Source organism: Hyaena hyaena, unplaced genomic scaffold (genome assembly GCF_003009895.1).
Source record: "Hyaena hyaena isolate Hyena2069 unplaced genomic scaffold, ASM300989v1 scaffold_840, whole genome shotgun sequence".
NCBI lineage: Eukaryota > Metazoa > Chordata > Mammalia > Carnivora > Hyaenidae > Hyaena > Hyaena hyaena.
The window spans coordinates 823,312-842,737 of record NW_024081475.1 but is presented as its reverse complement, the minus strand read 5'-3'; the positions used below and the strand labels follow the sequence as shown (position 1 = coordinate 842,737).

At 48.4% G+C, this 19,426-nt stretch overlaps 1 protein-coding gene across 1 annotated transcript in view; it reads right to left on the bottom strand.

Moving 5' to 3' along the window:
• The window catches only part of KIAA1210 (KIAA1210 ortholog), a 41,630-nt gene that overhangs the window by 2,001 nt on the left and 20,203 nt on the right, over positions 1 to 19,426 (bottom strand). The window contains exons 6-10 of the mRNA XM_039219827.1: positions 12,805 to 12,969; positions 10,082 to 10,220; positions 3,683 to 7,405; positions 2,603 to 2,754; positions 1,113 to 1,218 (exon numbers count right to left, since the gene is read on the bottom strand). Of these exons, the coding sequence (XP_039075758.1) occupies positions 1,113 to 1,218; positions 2,603 to 2,754; positions 3,683 to 7,405; positions 10,082 to 10,220; positions 12,805 to 12,969 (4,285 nt within the window). The remainder of the gene's footprint in view (positions 1 to 1,112; positions 1,219 to 2,602; positions 2,755 to 3,682; positions 7,406 to 10,081; positions 10,221 to 12,804; positions 12,970 to 19,426) is intronic.

The following is a 19,426-nucleotide window of genomic DNA, read 5'->3' as shown; positions in this document are numbered from 1 at the left end:
GATGAAATCATTTCCTAAATTCCTCATCTAATTCTTCATGAAAGGAACAAGGAGAGAGGACAAAGATGATTGAATACACATCCGTCCTTCCCTCCCCCCTTCCTCTGGCTCCCACTGAAAAGAAAATCCCTCTGGCACACAACTCCACTGATGAGATCACATTCTTTTTTATTTTTTTAAAGTTTATTTATTTATTTATTTTGAGAGAGAGAGAGCACGAGGGGGATAGGGGCAGAGAGAGAATCAAAGAGAATCCCAAGCTGCCAGCACAGAGCCTGACACGGGGCTCGAACTCATGGTGAATCCATGACCTGAGCCGAGATCAAGAGTCAGATGGTTAACCAGCTGAGCCAGCAGGCGTCCTGATGAGACCACGTTCTATTCTATCCCAGCCCAGTGCTCTCTCAGCTTTCAACATCTCCCCACCTCTCACCTCCTGCTTAGAAGATGGAGAAACAAGCCTTTTAAATAGCTAAACGAAGGGGCGCCTGAGTGCCTCTGTCAGTTAAGCATCCAACTCAGGTTATGGTCATGGTCTCATGGTTCATGGGTTCGAGCTCTGCATCGGGCTCTCCGCAGTCAGCGTGGAGTCCCGGTTTGGATCCTCTGTGCCCCCCATCTCTCTGCCCCTCCCCCGCTTGCATTCCCTCTCTCTCTCAAAAATAAATAAACATTAAAAAATGGTTAAAAGGAACAATTCAACACCACTGGGCCTTCACAGTGGATTAAAGTGCCGTTGGGGGTGTAGGAGTCAAGAAAATACTGTTTTGCCACGAACTGGAAAGCAGCTTTTGCCTCTTTCCTCCTGAATACCAACCACAGGAACATTTTAGTGAGTGATTACAATTTTGTGCCTGTAACAGCTTCCTCGATGAGCTGGAAGACCGGAAGACCCCCTGGAAGTTACACACTGGACTTCGAGTGGTCATAATAACGGGATTTTCCTAAAACGAGCTAATAGCTGCACCTAATGGAAGAGCCATGAGAATCACAAAGCTGATTCGGGACAGGGGAGAGGTGGGAAAAGACACGGATTGTCAGAGACAGAAATTTCTAAAGTTTCGCAATCTGCTGCCAGGGCTCTTTTGCAGGGGAGGGGGGTATGTTTCTACCTCCTTTGGTGGGCTCAAGTAGCTTTTTTGGTGCCATCTGCTCTTGTTTACTGACATTGGAAGTAAAAATACTTGCTGGCTGTTTTCCGTCTTCAAAGATATCTTCCTTTAATACAAAAAGTGACAACAAAAGGCTTGTGAGTCCCGATGTGGAAAAGAACCAATCACTTAGTCAGAAAACCACAAGGTACAAGCCTCGTCCTGGGTATGAGTTTAACATTAGTCAAAAGAAAAGAGAGAGAGAGACAGAGACAGAGACAGAGACAGAGAGACAGAGAAGGAAGGAAATAGCACTGAGACGACCTTGGTTCAGAATTTCGGTTCACAAAACCTTAGCTAGGTCAAGTTTACCACCTTTGCAATCTGGAAGAAAAGCCTGTCTAATCATACAGATAGTTTAAACGGGTTAACATACTTATTTCAGCTGAGAACAACCTTTTCCCAAGCACATCACCCACCCTTAACAGTAAGCTAACTCACAGACTAAGAGATCATGACCTGAGCCTAAGCCGGAAGCTTAACCCACCGAGCCACCCAGGGGTCGTGGACACATATCTCTTGATATGCAAATTTGATTTGTTTTTGTGACAGTTTTGACAAGAGGACTTCTCATTCCAACACCTTCAAAGACACTGCAAATGGGACATTGAAAGCAAGACACCACCTCATCATCCCCCATCCACGTGTGGGACCATTAGTCTAGTACATCACGTAACTTTTCTTCTAACCTATAGGGAGGTGCCATGCCAAACCAAGCCAAGATGTGAAATCCCAAATAGCAAACGTTGCCTTTATAAAGTAAACCACTATGTATGATACGGAAAGGTGCCCAGAAATGAAATGTTAAATGAAAAAAGTACAGATAGTTTGATTCCATTTATAGTTTCTTAAATACTTACCTATACTTATAAGCATAAAATACCTCTAAGGATAGTTACTCAATTCTCCCCTCAGTGATTCTTTTTGTTTGTTTGTTTGTTTTTAATCTATGACTTATTCTTCATTTCTCAACCGACTTCATGGAATACTGCTCTACAATATTTAGGACAGGATTGGATTTACAAAGCCTTCTCATATTAATACTTTTCGTGAACCCTGTAAGAGCATAAAGCAGGGCATGTTTTTTAAAAAATGTTTATTCATTTTTGAGAGAGAGAGAGAGAACACGGGAGGGGCAGAGAGAGAGGGAGATGGAGGATTCAAAGCGGGCTCCGGCTGGAAGCCCGATGTGGGGCTCGAACTCACGAACCGTGAGATCATGACCTGAGCTGAAGTAAAATGCTCAACTGACCAAGCCACCCAGGCGCCCTAGCAGGGCACGTTATTGTATGAGTACAAGGCAAGACCTTTCCCCCTGAAGAGTCGCCCTGCCTTAATGAATGCACCGAGAGAGGTGGGAAGCTGCATGCGTGGCCAAGTTCCCAACGCAAGCTTAGTCAGCCAGTTCTAGCACCCTGTGGGAGTGTCCCGTGGGCTGCTGCACATCTTACCACAGATGAAGCCTCTTTGATTGTGGCCCTGTTCTTGGCTTCTGGCTCTTTCGTAGGAACAGGGACCTGAGAACCCTTCTGCTTCTCCATTAGCTTGGTTATCCAAGTTGGCTCTGAGATGCTGTAATATGCCTGTTGACCAGGCGCCCCTCCTGAGAAAGGAAAGACAGTGGTTACAACCAAAGTGAGGCAGGCCGGGTCTCAGGCCAGGCTGGGGCCTACCCACGATAACACAACCATGTGGGATCCTCGGTAATTGGCAGATGAAAAGAAAGAGCGATCACACAGAAAAGGACCCCCTTCTTTTGTGCCGTCCCCACAACCCGGCGAAGGCAGGCGCTCCTTGTGGAGATGAGAGGCTGTACGTCCACGTTTGCACACTGTCCACTCACTGGTCCCTCTCCCTCCCTCGTCCGTCCCTCTTCCTATGCCCAAGTCAGGGGAGGACAGTCGTTGCCAGATTGGCTGGGAACACTCCCCCGGAGGCCAGGGGCTCGGGCTATTGATGTCATTCTTGTAACCCCAAGGGTACCTCATATGGCCTCTGGTACGTCACGGTCCCTCGTGTGTGCGGTTCCACGGCCGTGGTTATGGGCGTACTCAAGAGTACGTGGTGGGCAGTGTGAAGGTACGAGGGCTTTGGGAGAGACCAGGGCTCAAAAGATCACCTAGCTCTGGATTCTTAGGCATTTCAGGGGTGTGAAGAAGCTGTGGAGCTATAAACATTCCCAGTGAATTAAGAGTTCGGCCTGAGAGCCTGCACATGGCGCTCTACTAATGAGTTGGCTTTGAAAATCCCCATGGTGCTGTGGGGGGAGCACAGTACGTGTGTCCATGACAGAATGTGGACGTCTGTCCAGACGGTGGGACCTGCCTGGGAAGGAAAAGGTTCAAAATTGACCATCTCCGCACCCATCCATCTAGAACGGGACACCAGCCTGCTCAGAAAATGCACGAAGACGGCCCCATCGAAGCATCGGCTCAGCAGGCCGGGCAGGAACAGACATCCTCCCGCTCAAGGCTTTGATTTCTAGTGCTTCCCTCCATTCAGCACGTGCCCCCAGAAGGAGAAAGTCTCACCTGGGACCTTGTCAGCGGGTTGACTCCCGGCTATGACTTCAGACTTGGGCCTGCCTTGTTGCTTCTCTGCAAACTCGTATCCTGGGATGAAGCACTCTGCTGTGCCCAGAAACCCGTGGGAAGCACTTCTTTTGATCCGATGCTCTTTATGTACAGGAAGTGAATTGGGGCCCCAGGAGAGTGAAGACAGCTTGGTACAATCATCTTGTTTCTCACCCTTGAGCTTCTCGGAGGCAGGGATTTTTCTCAGTCGAATTCCAAAGAGGTTTTCAACATCAGCCTCGGTGGTGGGCACATCTGAGTGGCTGTTATTCGGATCGCTGCTCTTGACAACTTCCTCCTTGGGGCAAGTGACCCCAGAAGCGGATGTCTGGCTGGCAGGAGCATAAGTGAGCTGCATGGGTTTGGCAGCAAGAACCAGGATGTTCTTAACGAGGTCTTGAGAGCCGTGGCTATGTTTCTTGGTTCCGCGTGGAGAAGCTGAGCCTTTCGGTACGGACCAGCCACTAGGATTGCTCCCAGGAACGGCTCCCTCAACAGCGGTGCCCACGGAACACTGAGCTTCAGGGTCTGCAAAAGCCTGGAAGGAGGCACTGGGAGGCAGGGGCCTCTCAAAACAGCTCTGCTCCACAGGCGCACTCGCCGAGCCTGTTGAGAAAACATGTGCTTGGGAAGGGCCCCCGGAAGGCAGCTTGTCTTCAGAGCTCTTCCTTCCTTCAAGAGCGCTCTCAGAGGCTGGGGAGACATACTGTTGGTACTCAAGCTTCCCCAAAGCCTGGGAAAGGCATCTGGGAGGTGGCTGCTCTTTTGAACCTCTCAGCTCCGCGGGAGCACTCTCAGACGGTGAGGAGACTTCTTTGGGGTCTTCGGGCCTCCCCGAGGACTGTAAGGGGCCTTTAGAAGGCAGCAGCTGGGAAGAAATGCCTTCCTCCATTTTGGCGTTCTCCTGCCCTGAGAAGACTTGGAACTGGACTTTGGGCCTCATCGAAGGTTTGGAAGGTGGATTTGTAGACAGAAGATCTGCGTGAATTCCCTTCTCAGCCGTGGGGCTCTCTGAAAAGACTTGCTCTGCCATATACTTCACAAATGACCGGGAAGGATATCTAGGCATCGGTGACTTCTTAGGCATGTCTCCTTCAAGGGCCTTGTTCTCTAGACGTGAGGACATTTCCTGGACTTTAGACCTCACCAAGATCTGGGGAGGACTCTTGGAAGGCACTGGCTTCCCAGAGATGGCGCCCTCTGTAGCGATGATCTCAAAATTGGAAGATATTTGCTGGACTTTGTGTCCCGCAAGGAGCCTGGCAAACTGCCTGGGAAGCAGCGGCTCTCCGGAAGCCTCCCTCTTGGCGACCACACTCTCCGGACCTGCAGAGACTGCCCGTTTCACCATGGGTTTCATCGGGGACTGAGAAGACATTGTGGCGGGTGGCTGCTCCTTGGACGTGTCCTCGGCCGCAACACCCTCTGGATCCCTCGAGGCCGCTTGCTTGGATTTACGGTGGCCCTGAGCCTGCAAAGCGCTCTTGGGAGGCTTTGGCTCTCCCGGAGTGCTCTGTGCTGCGGGAGCACTTCCTGAACCCGAGGCAGCTTGCTGCTCCATGCCTGGCCTCTCCCAGAACAGAGAGGGCTTCCTGGAGGGCAGTGGCTCCACAGCGATGCCTTGCTCCACAGCAGCAGAGCTCTCGGGACCCACCGAGGCTTCTTGCTCAACCTTGGGGCTCACCCAGGCCTGGGAGGTGTCTGTAGGAGGCGTCTTCTCCTCAGGGCCGCTGCCTGCAGAAGTATTCGCTGAGGCAGGGATGAGGGTCTGTGCCTGGAGTTTGGGCTCCCCCGAGGGCTGGGAAGGGCCTCGGCGAGGCGGCGAGGCAGACGTGCCCTCCTTGACCACAGCGTTCTCTGAGATCTGCTGGCTTTGAGGGTTCCCCAGGGACTGAGCAGCATGGTTGGGGAGCAGCGGCTCCCCAGAAGCGCCCCCCTCAGCTGCAGCACTCTCCGGACTTTCAGAGCCTTGGGCCAGAGGTCCCCTCGGGGACTGAAGCCTGGGGACCAGCGGCTGCATAGAGGCGTTGTTGTTCTCAACCACGGCACTTTCAGCGCCACAAGAGACTTGATCCCCGGCTGCCGGTCTCAGCAGGGCCTGGAAAGGACCCCTGGAAGGCAGCACTTGCTTAGAAACGCTGTCCTGGACAGCCATGCAATCTGGACCCACGGGGATGGCATCCACAGCTATGGGTTTCAGAGGAGACTTAGAATGAGGCTCGGGGGCCTCAGAACTGATGCCCGTGGCCGTAGCGATGTCTGGGCTTTGGGAGACTGGTTGCTCAACTGTAAGCTGCAGCACGGGCTTCGAAGAGGTTCTGAGAAGCAGCAGCTCCACAGAGAGGCCCCACTCCTGAGCTGCGCCCTCCAGATGCGCCGTCGAGGAGGTTTGCTGCTCGGCTTTGGTGCCCGCCGCAGACTGGGAAGGCTGTGCTGGAGCCCTCAACGGGTGCGAGGACACTTGCTGCTCGACAGCCGGCTTCTCGAAGGACTGAGGAGGCTGTGTGAGAGTGACCCCCTGCACGGAAATGCCCCAGTCCTGAAGCGCGCACTTCGAAACGGAGGGGCTTCCTGGTTGGTCTTTGGGCTTCTCGCTCGAGGCCTGGGAAGGGTCAGCACTCTTGAACTTGTCGGCGTCTGCGTCGCTATGCAGCCCTCTGGACCCTTTGTCTTTGGGGTCCCCCAAGGCCACAGGAGCAGATCCAGAAACCACCTCCTCTGCAGAAGTGCTCTTGGAGTCTGTGAGGAGTCCTGGGCCTCCGGCCTCTGGAGCACTCTCTGAATCCAAGGACACTTCTTCAGCCTCGGGCTGCGCCAAGGCCCGCGAAGGGGATCTCGAAGCCAGCTGCTGCCCAGGCGGGCTCGGCTCTGCGGCTGAACTTCCCGGGCTTGTGAAGACTCTTTGGTCATCTTTGGGCCTCTCCAAGGACTGGACAGAAGGCCTGGGGGCCACCTGCTGCTCTGAGCCATCCCCCAGCTCTCCAGAACTCTTGGAATCCGAGAACGCTTCTTTGGCTTGGGGCTCCAGCCCGGCCCAGGAAAGGCTCCTGAGACGTGGCCTCGCCACAGAAACGCCTCTCTTTGCCAAAGCACTTGCCGGCTTCTCTCTGCTCAGAGTCGGAATATCTTGAGCTGACTCCGTTTTCAGCCAGCGACCTTGCAACTTGGAGCTGGAGGTTTCTTTCCTCTCTGACTGGGTATGAGAAGAACGCTTACACCCTTTGGACTCGGCCACTGTGGATGAAAGAGTAGCTCTGGCTTCCGCCTCCTTGGCTCTGGGGGCTCCACCTTCCCAGCACGGTGACAGGTCACCAACCAGGTCTTCAGGCACAGACTGGGCTACTGATGCTTTTGCAGCTTTAAAGTCTACCCCGGGATGCCTCTTGCCCAGGCCATCTTTGTCTGAAAGTACTTCCTGAGGAGTCCCACTTGCTGTCGGTGGAGTGGTGGACTGCTCCAAAGAGAAGGGTCCAGAGAAGGCAGAAGACTGTTTGAAGCTTCTTCCTCGGAGCCCACACTCGCTGATTCCTACAGCCCCGGGTTCTTTTCTTGCCCGTTGTCTTCCGTACGCCGACGCTGACAGGTAGCCCTGAGCACCGGCAGCATCTGGGTTTGTGGCCTGCTCCGCCATCTTCTTACCCAGATTTGCAGTTTTCTTGCTCTGCTCCAGGCTCGAGGCACCTGTGCCAAACAGGAAATAAGGACAAGAAAACTGCGTGGGCCTTCGGCTTCTGAAAATAAGACCATTCTGCCCCGGCCCAATGGGAACCTATTTACTATGGAATTCCTCAGGGAGGAATGGATGGAACTAGTCAGAAGAAAGTGAGCAGTGTGGCTGCTGTCAGCCTCTGCAGGTGGAGATTTTGACATCCAAGTGAAATCCCAACTTTATGCACTGATTACCAGGTTGGCTCATCAACATCAAATCAAAAGTCTGGTCCACCAGTAAGTGGGAGACACATTGCAATTTTTTTGTAAGATTAAAAAAATGTTTGTTTATTTTTGAGAGAGAGAGAGTGCAAGTGGGGGAGGGGCAGAGTTCGGGGGGCGGTTGGGGACAGAAGATCTGAAGCGGTCTCAGTGCTGACAGTAGAGAGCCCTGACACAGGGACGTGAGATCGTGACCTGAGCCGAAGTCAAGAGCTGGACGCTTAACTGACTGAGCCCCCCAGGTTTGAACCTGTAGCAAGTATTACCTTTTAGGAAACTGATGGGCCAGGCAAAAAGGAGAATTTCACTTTCTGATTAGTGTTTCTATTTTTTACTTTAATTCTATCTAATTTTCATATCATGTGCACGTACTGCTTTAATTTTTTTTTAATATTTTTTATTTATTTCTAGGAGAGAGAGACAGCGTGAGCAGGGGAGGGTCAGAGAGAGAAGGAGATACAGACTCTGAAATTGGCTCCAGGCTCTGAGCTGGCAGTCAGCACAGAGCCCGACGCAGGGGCTCGAACCCACGAACCGCGAGGTCATGACCCAAGCGAAAGTCGGACGCTTAACCGACGAAGCCACCCAGGAGCCCCATGGTATTGCTTTAATTTTTAGAAAGGTGTCAACAGGGAATCATCTGGGAGGTAGGATTGAGGCCCCCTTTTCTTTTGCTTTTTACTCTTTTGTATTAAATCGGTCTGATGTAATATACACGCAAAGCAATTCTTGGAAAGCCTTAACAGTTACATCAGTGTCTACAGGCTTCAGGTCAAGCACAAGGCAACAATTACACAGATTGCCCCACTCCTCCCTCGTACGTTTACTAGGAATTGTTCAGTCCCCAGGTGGGAGGACCCTCACTGACTTCCGCCCCTCATCATCCATGGAATCCCCCGATCTCCATCTAGTGCTTCCAGATCCAGCTTACAATGCTGGGCATAGCTGGCTACACCCCAATTACGCAGAAAAAACAAAGTATCTGCCCCCGCAGATATGGAATCAGTTCTATCCTCCATGCATAAAAGGGACAACTATTAAAAATAAATATGAGGGGCACCTGGGTGGCTCAGTCAGTTAAGTGTTTGACTTTGGCTCAGGCCATGATCTCATAGTTGGTGGGTTTCAAGGCCCGCGTGGGGCTCTGTGCTGACAGCTCGGAGCCTGGAGCCTGCTTCAGATTCGGTGTCTCCCTCTGCCTCTGCCCCTCCCACGCTCACACTCTTTCTTTCTCTCGAAAATAAATAAATAAACATTAAAAAAATAAATTTAGGGGCGCCTGGGTGGCTCAGTCAGTTAAGTGTTTGACTTTGGCTCAGGCCATGATCTCATAGTTGGTGGGTTTCAAGGCCCGCGTGGGGCTCTGTGCTGACAGCTCACAGCTTGGAGCCTGCTTCTGTGTCTCCCTCTGCCTCTGTCCCTCCCCCGTTCGTGCTCACTCTGTCTCTCTCTTTCAAAAAATAAACATTAAAAAACTTTAACATTAAAAATTTTTAAAAATAAATAAATATGAGAAAAAGATCCAAAAGGAAGTACATTTAATTTCATTTTCTCCTTCTCCTCCTCCTCTTCCTCCATCCCTCCCTCTCCCTTCTGCTCCACCTCCTCCTCCTCCTCTTCCTCCTTCTTCCTGCAGATGAGTTTTGTGAATTTTTGTGGAAAAATGTATCTAGGGATCTCCTGTCTTTGAACCCACAGGGGAAATCCTTTGCAGCAAAAATATAACTGTTCAACTTAATTGTAGGGTTACAATTTTGTTTTATCAAGTATTGCTTGAAATTGGGCTGCCATCAGCGGCAACCAACGCCCCCATCCACACACACACACACACACACGCGCACGCGCGCGCGCACGCACACACACCACACAGATTTTCACTCCAGTGGTATTTGTTGTTTGGGGGATTTGGCAGGTGCTGGCTGCCGAGTATATCTGTCCACAGCTACCCAAGGCCTCTTTGCCTGTGGATATGGAAATGGGTCTCACTGTTATCACAAGCCCTTTTAAAAAGGACCTTTAAAAAAGACCTAGTTTTTGGCTAATTCTATTATTGCCTGGCTCTGGTGCTGGGAGGGTACTGAGGGGGAAACGGCTGCCTGCCCTCAGCTATCCGGACTCACCGAGGCACTCAGCGTGTACGCTAGCCTCGGGAAGGATGAGACAAGCTTCCAGACAAATAAACAAGCACAAGGCGCCTCTCTGGCTGGAAACTCATTTAGATAAACTAGAGATCCAGGTATAATCTTTTACTTTAATCCCCCACTAGCGGCAACTGTATTCGCCAGGCAGCTTCGATGGAGGAACTTGGAGCCCGCCGGTATGCACCTGAACTTGAACGTTCCCCGAGGACCAGGGGCAGCAGGCCTAACTAAATCTCCCTCCACAGCTCTTGTCACCTAGCCCTGAGGCATGAAGCTCTTAACACACGTTTCTGAATGAGGGTGAGGATGCGCCAACCTGCACTGTCTTGTTTTGGCTTCTTTTGGTCAGCTTCTTTGGATTTTGTTGTTCTCTTCTCTTCTTCAGATGCCAATGGAAGGTCTGGCTCCTCCTGCTTTGGCTTCACCTAAAAGAGGGCAAGCAAGAGGCTGAATGGCACCGAAGGGCTTCCCATCCACCCTTGCGTGGTTGCCAAGCAAAGTAACATCGGGGGGAAAAAGTCCTTGATATCCGTATGGCTCAGCTGGGAACATAACGACACCATTAACCATAGAAGTCATGTCCAATGGCCTCATCCCCTGGTGATCCTTTTCCCTGTTGGAAGTGATCAGTTTATCTATTGGAAGTGATTCACATAAATTCGAAGTGTCTGATCTCTGAGCGATGTGCTGCCGGGCACCTTCTAAAACCAACCCCGGAAACCACCAAACCACACTCCAAGGCCATCTGTCTGAAAATGCGGTTGTTGGCCTGATGGCAATCAGGTTCTTGGCAACACTGGTTTCACCAGGTCTGGGAGCCAAATTCAAAGCCCATTTGGCTTCGTTTCAGGGAATTTAGTGAAAGCATGAATTATGTCTTTCCAGCTCAAAGGAAGAAAGAGGATCAGGGGTTTGCTGGGAAAGAAGAGAGAACACGATGAAGGGTTCAGCCCTTATGCAGAAAGGGCTGGAGTTGGTTTAACATAAACAAGGTTTCAGATGATTACAGGGCACCTTTGGAAATGTCAGAACAGCAGTGCACTGAACCAGCGACCAGAACTTGCTTCGTGTGAGCCTTTATGACACACACCTAAACGCAAAGGTATTACTCTTGACGCCCTCGCTCAAAGTGCCTGCACAAATAGACTCAGCTCCAAGAAATTTGTGAGTGAATGAGGTGGGATAGACCCGAGTTCAAGTCTCTGCTCCATCATTTACTCACCACGTGACCCTGGCCACATTATTCTCGAAATCTCTGTTTCCACGTCTATCTCTAAATCTCTATATCCACATCTATAAGTTAAGGGTGAGGAGAAAGCTAAGAAATTCCAGAGCAAGGAGCGGGTGGCAGCAATTTACGATCTGTGTCGTAAATGATCCTGGACCCTTTCATAGTCACCCATGAGTTAGGGAGAGTCACATGGAAGAAGATGGATCGACCTTCTTAGAGACTGATGTCCATGTGTGTTCTTAATTAGGTTGTGCAGAAGGAAGAGAGTCAGAGGCTCACACTAACTCTCCCTCGGCCACCATTCCCCATCTCCTAGGTTTGTGGTGAGGTGTCCAGGCAATAATGCATATAAATAGGGTTTAGTGTATTGTGATTATTCTCTCTCTGCTTGACAACCAAGGAGATCCTCTCAGGGCCGCCAGGGGCCCCCCCGGACCCACTGTCCGGCTGACTCTTCTTTCAATCCATAGTTTGTTCTCTTTCTAAAGCTAAATTGAGATGTCCGAGCTCGACGCAACACGGTGGGATGAAAAGCGTTAAGGGCTGAAAGTCAAGACTGGGTTCTGGCCCCAGGTCTGCCACCACCAGGGCTCGTGACGCTGGGCAACTATTTATCCTAGAATGCCCTTCCCTTCAAAATGCATGTAACTACGAAATCTTTTCATGTCCTCCAGCTCTGATTTACAACTCTTAGAGCCCAGAGTCACTGAGGAATCGGGTGTTTGGCCCAGGTGAATCTTCCAGCTAACTAACACATCCTTTTAAACACCAACATCCTTCAGTAAAGTATAATTAAATGAAGCACCAACATGTTTTACCTCTTAGTAAAAATTTTTTCCAAAGGCATTATTACCTCTCTGTCTTCTTAAACAGATACCAGGGAGCATAGGTAAATGTTTCTTGATGACTTAGATGAATGATGAACATGGTATGTTACATTGGACTATGATACAGGTGGTCCTGAGGGATTTATTGAGCTGGGCAAGGTCCGTGATCCCTCTACTAAATGGTCTCAGACTGATCCTGCCATCTTTCTTGGCTATCAACTGTCACCTCTCTTTGTCGTCAGAGCTCTGAGTCTGGTGGCCACGTTTTTAACATAATTGGCTTGCCTAAATGTAGCTCTGCCTGCTAGAAAATCACGGGACACAACGTTGTGACACTGAATGCTTGGAGTTGCTGGAAGCCTGACCTCCAAACGAGTGGGACAGCACTTCCATGTGTAACTCACGGGTCTTGCTTGATTAATAATGAAAAGAAACTAGGGGCACCTGGGTGGCTCAGTCGGTTGAACATCCGGTCACGATCTCATGGTTTGTGAGTTCAAGCCCCACATCGGGCTCACCGCTGTCAGTGCAGAGCCCACTTCAGATCCTCTGTTCCCCTCGCTCTCTGCCCCTCCCCCGCTTTTGCTCTCTCAAAAATAGATAAACACTACAAAAATAATAACTACAAGAAAGCTGATCCGGGCTACGGTTGGAGATCCTCTACAAAGAAGGGCTGAGGGAATTCCCAGATGCTGGGCCAATAAGCAGTTTCTGGGGTTTAGGTCACTGTGCTTTCTGCAGTCCCTTCAATGTAAATTCCACATGCGAGTCCACTCACCTCTCGGGGATGGGAGTGGGGTGTCAAGCTTGGGATAGTGCCCTTGACTTGACCATCTGTACTCAAGGTATAGATCCCCCAAATCATACCACTCCCCTAAGAGCAGTTCAGGAAGGTTGGAATGCATCTTTTATGATGCAGGGGTTTATTCCCAGGCCTCTTGAAGGACTTACAGTCGTCTGAAGGCTCTTCTTCTTCTTTTGTTTCCGGGGATTTAAGGCCATCTTGTGTCGAGCAGCTGACGAGTCCAAACAGCCCTTGGTGGAGGCTGGGGTGCTAAAACCAATGGGCAGCTGAGCGCTGCTGGGACAGGTTATCATGGCATACGTGGTCAAGGACTGTGAGTGAACGGGTCCAGGTGAGCACTCAAAGGAGCTCTGGAGAGAGTGGGAGAAAAGAAATGAGGCAGCTCTGTAGGCTGGAGATTGTTCTGGCTGAAGAATTCCCAAAGAAGAAATCTTTCCTGAACTACTGGCCCTTTTTCCTCCAGCACCATTGATGCTTCTGGTCAACAGGCTCCTTAGAGGCAAGGGGCACACTTCTACCGGTTCCCTTGTAGGTGAGAACAAGAAACAAGACGTTCAGGGGCCCCCCCTGCTTAGAAAGGATTCAAGGGCTCCCCCTTTGCCCGGAGATAGGAACTCAACCATTTAATGGAGGTTACAAGGTCAAAGGATTTGTATTTCCTCTCATCCCATTCGCCCCTTTTAGTAACAGGAGGGGCTGACTGGGGTGAGAAGTACAGTCTGTGTCATCAGGGTTCTGGGGTTTCTCCATAGGAGGGGGGGAGGGGAGAAAATCAGGGCAGAAGAGGGGCTTGTCTGTAAGCTGCATTTGCATAAACAGCGCACTGCCTCTGTTTACATTTACTGGTCCAGGATGAGGATGCAGGACTGCTGGGAGGACCCCGAGGAACTGAGTGCCCCCACCCCCTCGTTATGGCTGGCTTCCCCCTATCTCCAAGCCATCTGGTCCTGGGGCTCCCAGCTGAGTTTTTTTGTAGAGGCTTCCAAATAGTCTTCGCTGGGCTTCTTGACATAGCCTTCTCTACACCTCAAAGACACACCCCAGGGCACCTCCTGCTCCTGAGAAACTGCAAATATCTATGTTAGGAAAGCCCCTCTGAGGGCCAGGTTAGGAGCCATCTCCTCCCTGGACACCAATGGCAAACGATATCGTTTAGCAGGTGGACAGAACCTCCATTTCTGTTGACTTGCTAGCTCTTTCCAAACCGGCTTGATGCAGCACCCGGGGCCCCTCTGGTAGCTGCAGCTTTCACAGCTCTTCATATTTCCCCACCTCTACTGTATGTTGGTCCGGTGATACCCTCTTTGGTTCCGAATGTGGTTCTTTTGTGGCCTGTGGTCCCAATGCCTGGGGACATAACACAGTGCTAATGGGTTAGGCCAATGCTCTGCCCAGGTCACTATTCTGTTTCTGATTCTAGGCGAAGGGACACGAGTTATCTTTTGTGGGGTCAACTGCACAAAATTAGGAGGGGTCCCAGGCCTTTTCTTACTTCTTTATTCATGAGTTTATAGAACACCTCTTCCTGGTGCCGTATATTTGCTTGCATTATCTATCGGAATGGTCAACTTAACACTCGGTGTACAGAGGAAGGTCTCTTGCAGTGTTGTTCTGAAATGCCTTCATGCTTCAGGGCGGTCTTCCAGTTCTGGTGCTTGGGGACTAGATGACAATATCTATACTCCCACTCCCCTCGCAGGATCTGTGCCTCCCATCACTTTCTGCTCCAGGCACACCACTGGTTTGCTGTACCTCAAACATCTTCCTTCATGGCATTTGCACTTGCTGTTCCTTCTGCTGGGGATGCTGCTCCTGCATGTTCATGTGACTTGCTTCTCTCACTTCCTTTAGGTCTTAATACAAAAGCCACCTTCTCAGGGACACCTTCCCTGGCTAACCTATTTAAAATTTTATCCCTCCAGGGGCGCCTGGGTCGTTCAGTCGGTTACGCGTCCGATTACCGCTCAGGTCATGATCTCACAGTTCGTGGGTTCAAGCCCCGCGTCGGGCTCTGTGCTGACAGCTCAGAGCCTGAAACTTGCTTCGAATTGTGTCTCCCTCTCTCTCTGCCCCTCCTCTGCTCATGCTCTGTCTCTGTCTCTCTCTCTCTCAAAAATGACTACATATTTAAAAAAAGAAAGAAAGAAAGTCTCCATAAGTGTGAGCAGCTGTTGCTGTTTTGGGTGTTGGTTGTACAAATTTAGAGAGCCGCTAGCGTCCACATGGTCAGGTGAGAGGTGGTGTGGGTTTAGACAGGAATCCTGCATTTGAATCAGCTCTGGTTGGCTCTATAGCCTTGGCCAAGTCATTTCACCTCTCTGAAACTGTTTGGGTTTGGTTTTTTTCCACCTAAAATGGGAATAATGGTATCTTCCCTATCTACCTTACTGAGTTTCTGAGACAATCAAATGCGCCTATATATGCAAAATCACTTTGTAAGCTACTAATTTCTATGCAACAGTGGCAAGGGGGGCATTACGCCCTCCTTTGATGTATCGGAGGATTTAAAAAAATATATCACTGGGCTTCAAAGACCTAGTTATAAATACTAATGGTGAATTATGGAACAGGCCATCGGGGGTAAAGCAAGACACATGATAAGGAGGCAGTCCTGCAAGATTCTAAATTAACTCTTCATTAGCCTATGCAATGTTAGGACTGGCAGCAGCTTAACACCCACCATGTTCAATAGCAATGTTTCTCCTGCAGTGGAACTCAAGCCCAGGTGTTTAATCAGCTCAGACTATAAGCACCAAAGTACTTGATACACCCCTTTCCCAAGAGTGAAGACCGACCGGGTTGTATGTGCATGGCTTCTCTTTCACACACTTATTTCTCCCCACGAAAAGCAATATTGAAGAAAGATCTTCTATAGGCTCATCAGACAATACAGATGAAGATGAGCCAGGTCGGGAAAGTGGCGGGCGTCAGGGAAGTGTTAAGTAGGAGGATCCTCTGATCTAGGGTTGCGAGGGGGTGGCTGAGGGTGGGTGGGGTGGATGAGTCAGGCCCTGTTAGGTCAGACCGTCTGGGCTGGTGTCCCTCTGTGTGGTAAGAGCAGACATCAAACAGAGAGTCACAGTGGCTTACTATGCCACTATGTCGCCTACGCTCTGCAGAGATATCTGCTCATCCCCACTGCCAGTCTCGCCTCTACTCAAAGACAGAAGCCGCTGAACCGGGACAGAGGGCTGTGAGGCCCAAAGAGGAAGATCATTCAGGGAAGTTTCGCTAACCACAACTGAAAGGGGGAGAAAAACTCAACTCTTCACCCAACGAAATACAGAAGACATAGGCTGAGGCAGCGAGGTTTCAGGCCATCCTTCCTGCTCTGTCCCCGGGGGGTTGAAGGAAAAAGTGAGCCTAGAGTAAAAGGTCGGTGGTGTCCTTTGAAAATCCTCTCTTTATCACTATTTTTTTTGCCATTTTAATCATGTACCTTGGTGTCCTTGAAAGGTAATGTGTTTAAGCCCTGGTACCAGTAGAAGGCAGCAGCTTGGAGAAGAAAATAAAACAGAGAACTTGGAAAGACTCCTTGGAGACTGAGTCCTCTTTTCGTCTGACTTTCCTATTTGGAGAATTTGGTTTTGCACCCAGCTTCTTAGTTGATCCTCAGGGAGAAAGTGGTAGGAGCAGGGTTGGTGGGGAGGCCTCTGGGGATAGACGGCTTGGAGGTCATAATTTATGGGAAGCTTAGAGAAGCCTCCGGGCCAGCATATCCGGTCGGGATGGTGATTCCAGCGGCTTCTTGGGATGATGCCGTTGCCACCACCTGTCCCCCTTGTGTTCACCGCAGTGAACTAATGAACCAGGAAGCATGGCAGAAACAGCCACGAAACTCTCATGCCTGGAGGTGGTAGGGGTTTGACTAGACCACCAAAGATTAGACTTCCTGCCCGCCAGCCCACCACTTAACCTACTGCAACAACCAGACTGAATTCTTGAATTCTGAATTACTGAACCTACTAATAGAAAGGTCATTACATTCAAGCAGAACAAGTGTTTAGACTGATACTTGGAAATGTTGACTATAAATAATTTAGCTCTGTTCATTAGCCTATAAAATGCATGGTCAGCCTACTCAAAGACAAAGCTCTCCGTCTTAAAATGTCATCTAATTTTTAAAATTGTCATCCCTAAGTGGAATACTAAGAAAATAAGTTTAAAATATATGGAGGAGAGAATAAGAAGGGAATGAAGATAGTACACTAAGAAAACACCATTAAACCCAAAAGCAGGGAGCAGAGGAAGAATTGAGGAACAAAAACATGTAAGATATGCAGAGGGAAAACATGGTAGAAGTACAGGCCTCCTTATTAGTGACTACTATGCCTGTAAATAAACTCTCGAATCAAAAAGCAGAAATTGGCAAGACGGATTTAAGAAATATAATCGATTTAAAAAAAGAAAGAGGATCTTTTCATATGCTGCTACAAGAACTCACTTTAAATCCAAAGACACAAATAAGTTGAAAGTGAAAAGATGATAAAAGGTATTCTGAGCAAAACATAACCAAAAGAGAGTCAGGTGGCTGTACCAATATCAGACAAGATAAACTTTAACTCAAAATTGTTATAGGAGATAAAGATGGACCTTATATATTGATAAAAGGGTCAATCTACCAGGAAGATAGAACAATCATAAGCATATACACCCCAAACAACAGACCCACCCCCAAAGACATGAAGCAAAAATGGACAGAATTGAAGGGAGGAATAGACAGTTCTACAAGAGTGTTATAGACTTCAGTATCCTGTTTTCAACAGTAAATAAACATCTAGACACAAGGTCAATAAAGATATAGAGGACTTGAAACAATACTATAAGCCAAGTAAACCTTATAGATATATACAGAACATTCTACACAACAGGAGCGTAACGCATATTCTTCTGAGGTACCCATGGAATGTTCTCCTGGACAGACCATGTTAGGCCACAAATTAAGTCTTCATAAATTTTAAAAGATTAAAATGGATTGAAACTAGAAATCAATTAACAGAAGGAAAGCTGGAAAATTCACAAATAGGTGGAAATTAAACAGAACAGCCTTAAGCAACCAACAGATCAAAACAGAAATCAAAAGGAAAGTTAGAAAATCCTTTGACATGAATAAGAACTAAAACACAACATAAAAAATTTATGTGATACAGTAAAAGCGGTCCTCAGAAATGTATAGATATACATGCCTGTGTTAAAAAAGACGAAAGACTGCAAATCAATAACCTAGATCTCCACCTTAAGGAACTAGAAAGAAAAGAGCAGACGAAACCCAAAAGGGAGGAAATAATAAAGATTAAGGCAGAGATAATGAAATGGGGAATAGAAAAACAATAGAGAAAATCAATGAAACCAAAAGTGGGTCCTTTAAAAAGTAAAACAAAATCGACAAATCTTTAGGAAGATTTACTAAGACAAAAAGACAGAAGACACAAATTCCTAAAAGCAGAAGTGAAAGGAACAATTACTACAGACCTTACAGAAGTAAAAGGAATTACAAGACAATAGTACACATAGTTGTATGTCAACAAATTAGATGAAAGGGATAAATTCCTAGGCACACCCAAATTATCAAAATTGACTCAAGAAGAAATGGAAAATCTGAATTGACCCATAACAAGTAAAGATACTGAATCAGTAACTAAAACTTCCCAACAATAACAAAAAAACCCAGGACTAGATGGCTTCACTGGTGAATTTTACCAAACTTTTAAATTTTTTTTTTTTATTTATTTTTGAGAGAGAGAGAGAGACAGAGAGTATGAGCAAGGGAGGGTCAGAGAGAGAGGGAGACACAGACTCTGAAACAGGCTCCAGGCTCTGAGCTGACAGTCAGCACAGAGCCCGATGCGGGGCTCGAACCCACGAACCGCGAGATCCTGACCTAAGCGAAAGTCGGACGCTTAACCGACTAAGCCACCCAGGCGCCCCAAACTTTTAAATAGTTAACACCAATCCTTAACAAATACTAAAAAAAAAAGATAGAAGAGGGAGCACTTCCTGATTCTACGAGGCCAGCAGTGTCAATATTCCAGAGCCAAATCAAGGTATCACAAGAAAAAATACTACAGAACTATATCCCTCATAGATACGCATGCAAAAATACTAGCAAACCAAATCCAACAGCATATTAAGGCAATTGTATAGCACGACAAATTGGGATTTACCCCAGGATTGCAAGGAGGTTTCATGTGAAAATGACTCAATGTAATAATATACCATATTAATAGAATGAAGGAAAAAAATAACATGATCATTTCAACTGATGTAGAAAAGCATTGAACAGGGGTGCCTGGGTGGCTCAGTGGGTTAAGCATCTGACTTGGGCTCAGGTCATGATCTCCCAGTTTGTGAGTCTGAGCCCCATATCAGGTCTCTGCTGTCAGCACAGAGCCCGCTTCAGACCCTCTGTTCCCGTCTCTGTCTACTCCTCCCCTGCACACACACTTTCTCTCTCTCAAAAATGAAGAAACCATTTTTAAAAAAAAGAAAAGCATTTGACAAAATCCAACACTTTTTCATACTAAAAACACCTAACAAACTAGGAATAGAAAGCATATATGAAAAATCCAGAGCTGACATAATACTCAGTGGTGAAAAACTGTAATCTTTCCCCGGAAGATCAGGAGTAACAAAAGGATGTTCGCTTTTACCACTTTCACTTGTTGTCCTGGAAATTCTAGCCAATTAGGCAAGGAAAAGAAACAATGAGAGCGCAAATAGGAAAGGAAGAAGTAAAACTATCTCAATTCACAAATGACATGACCTTAT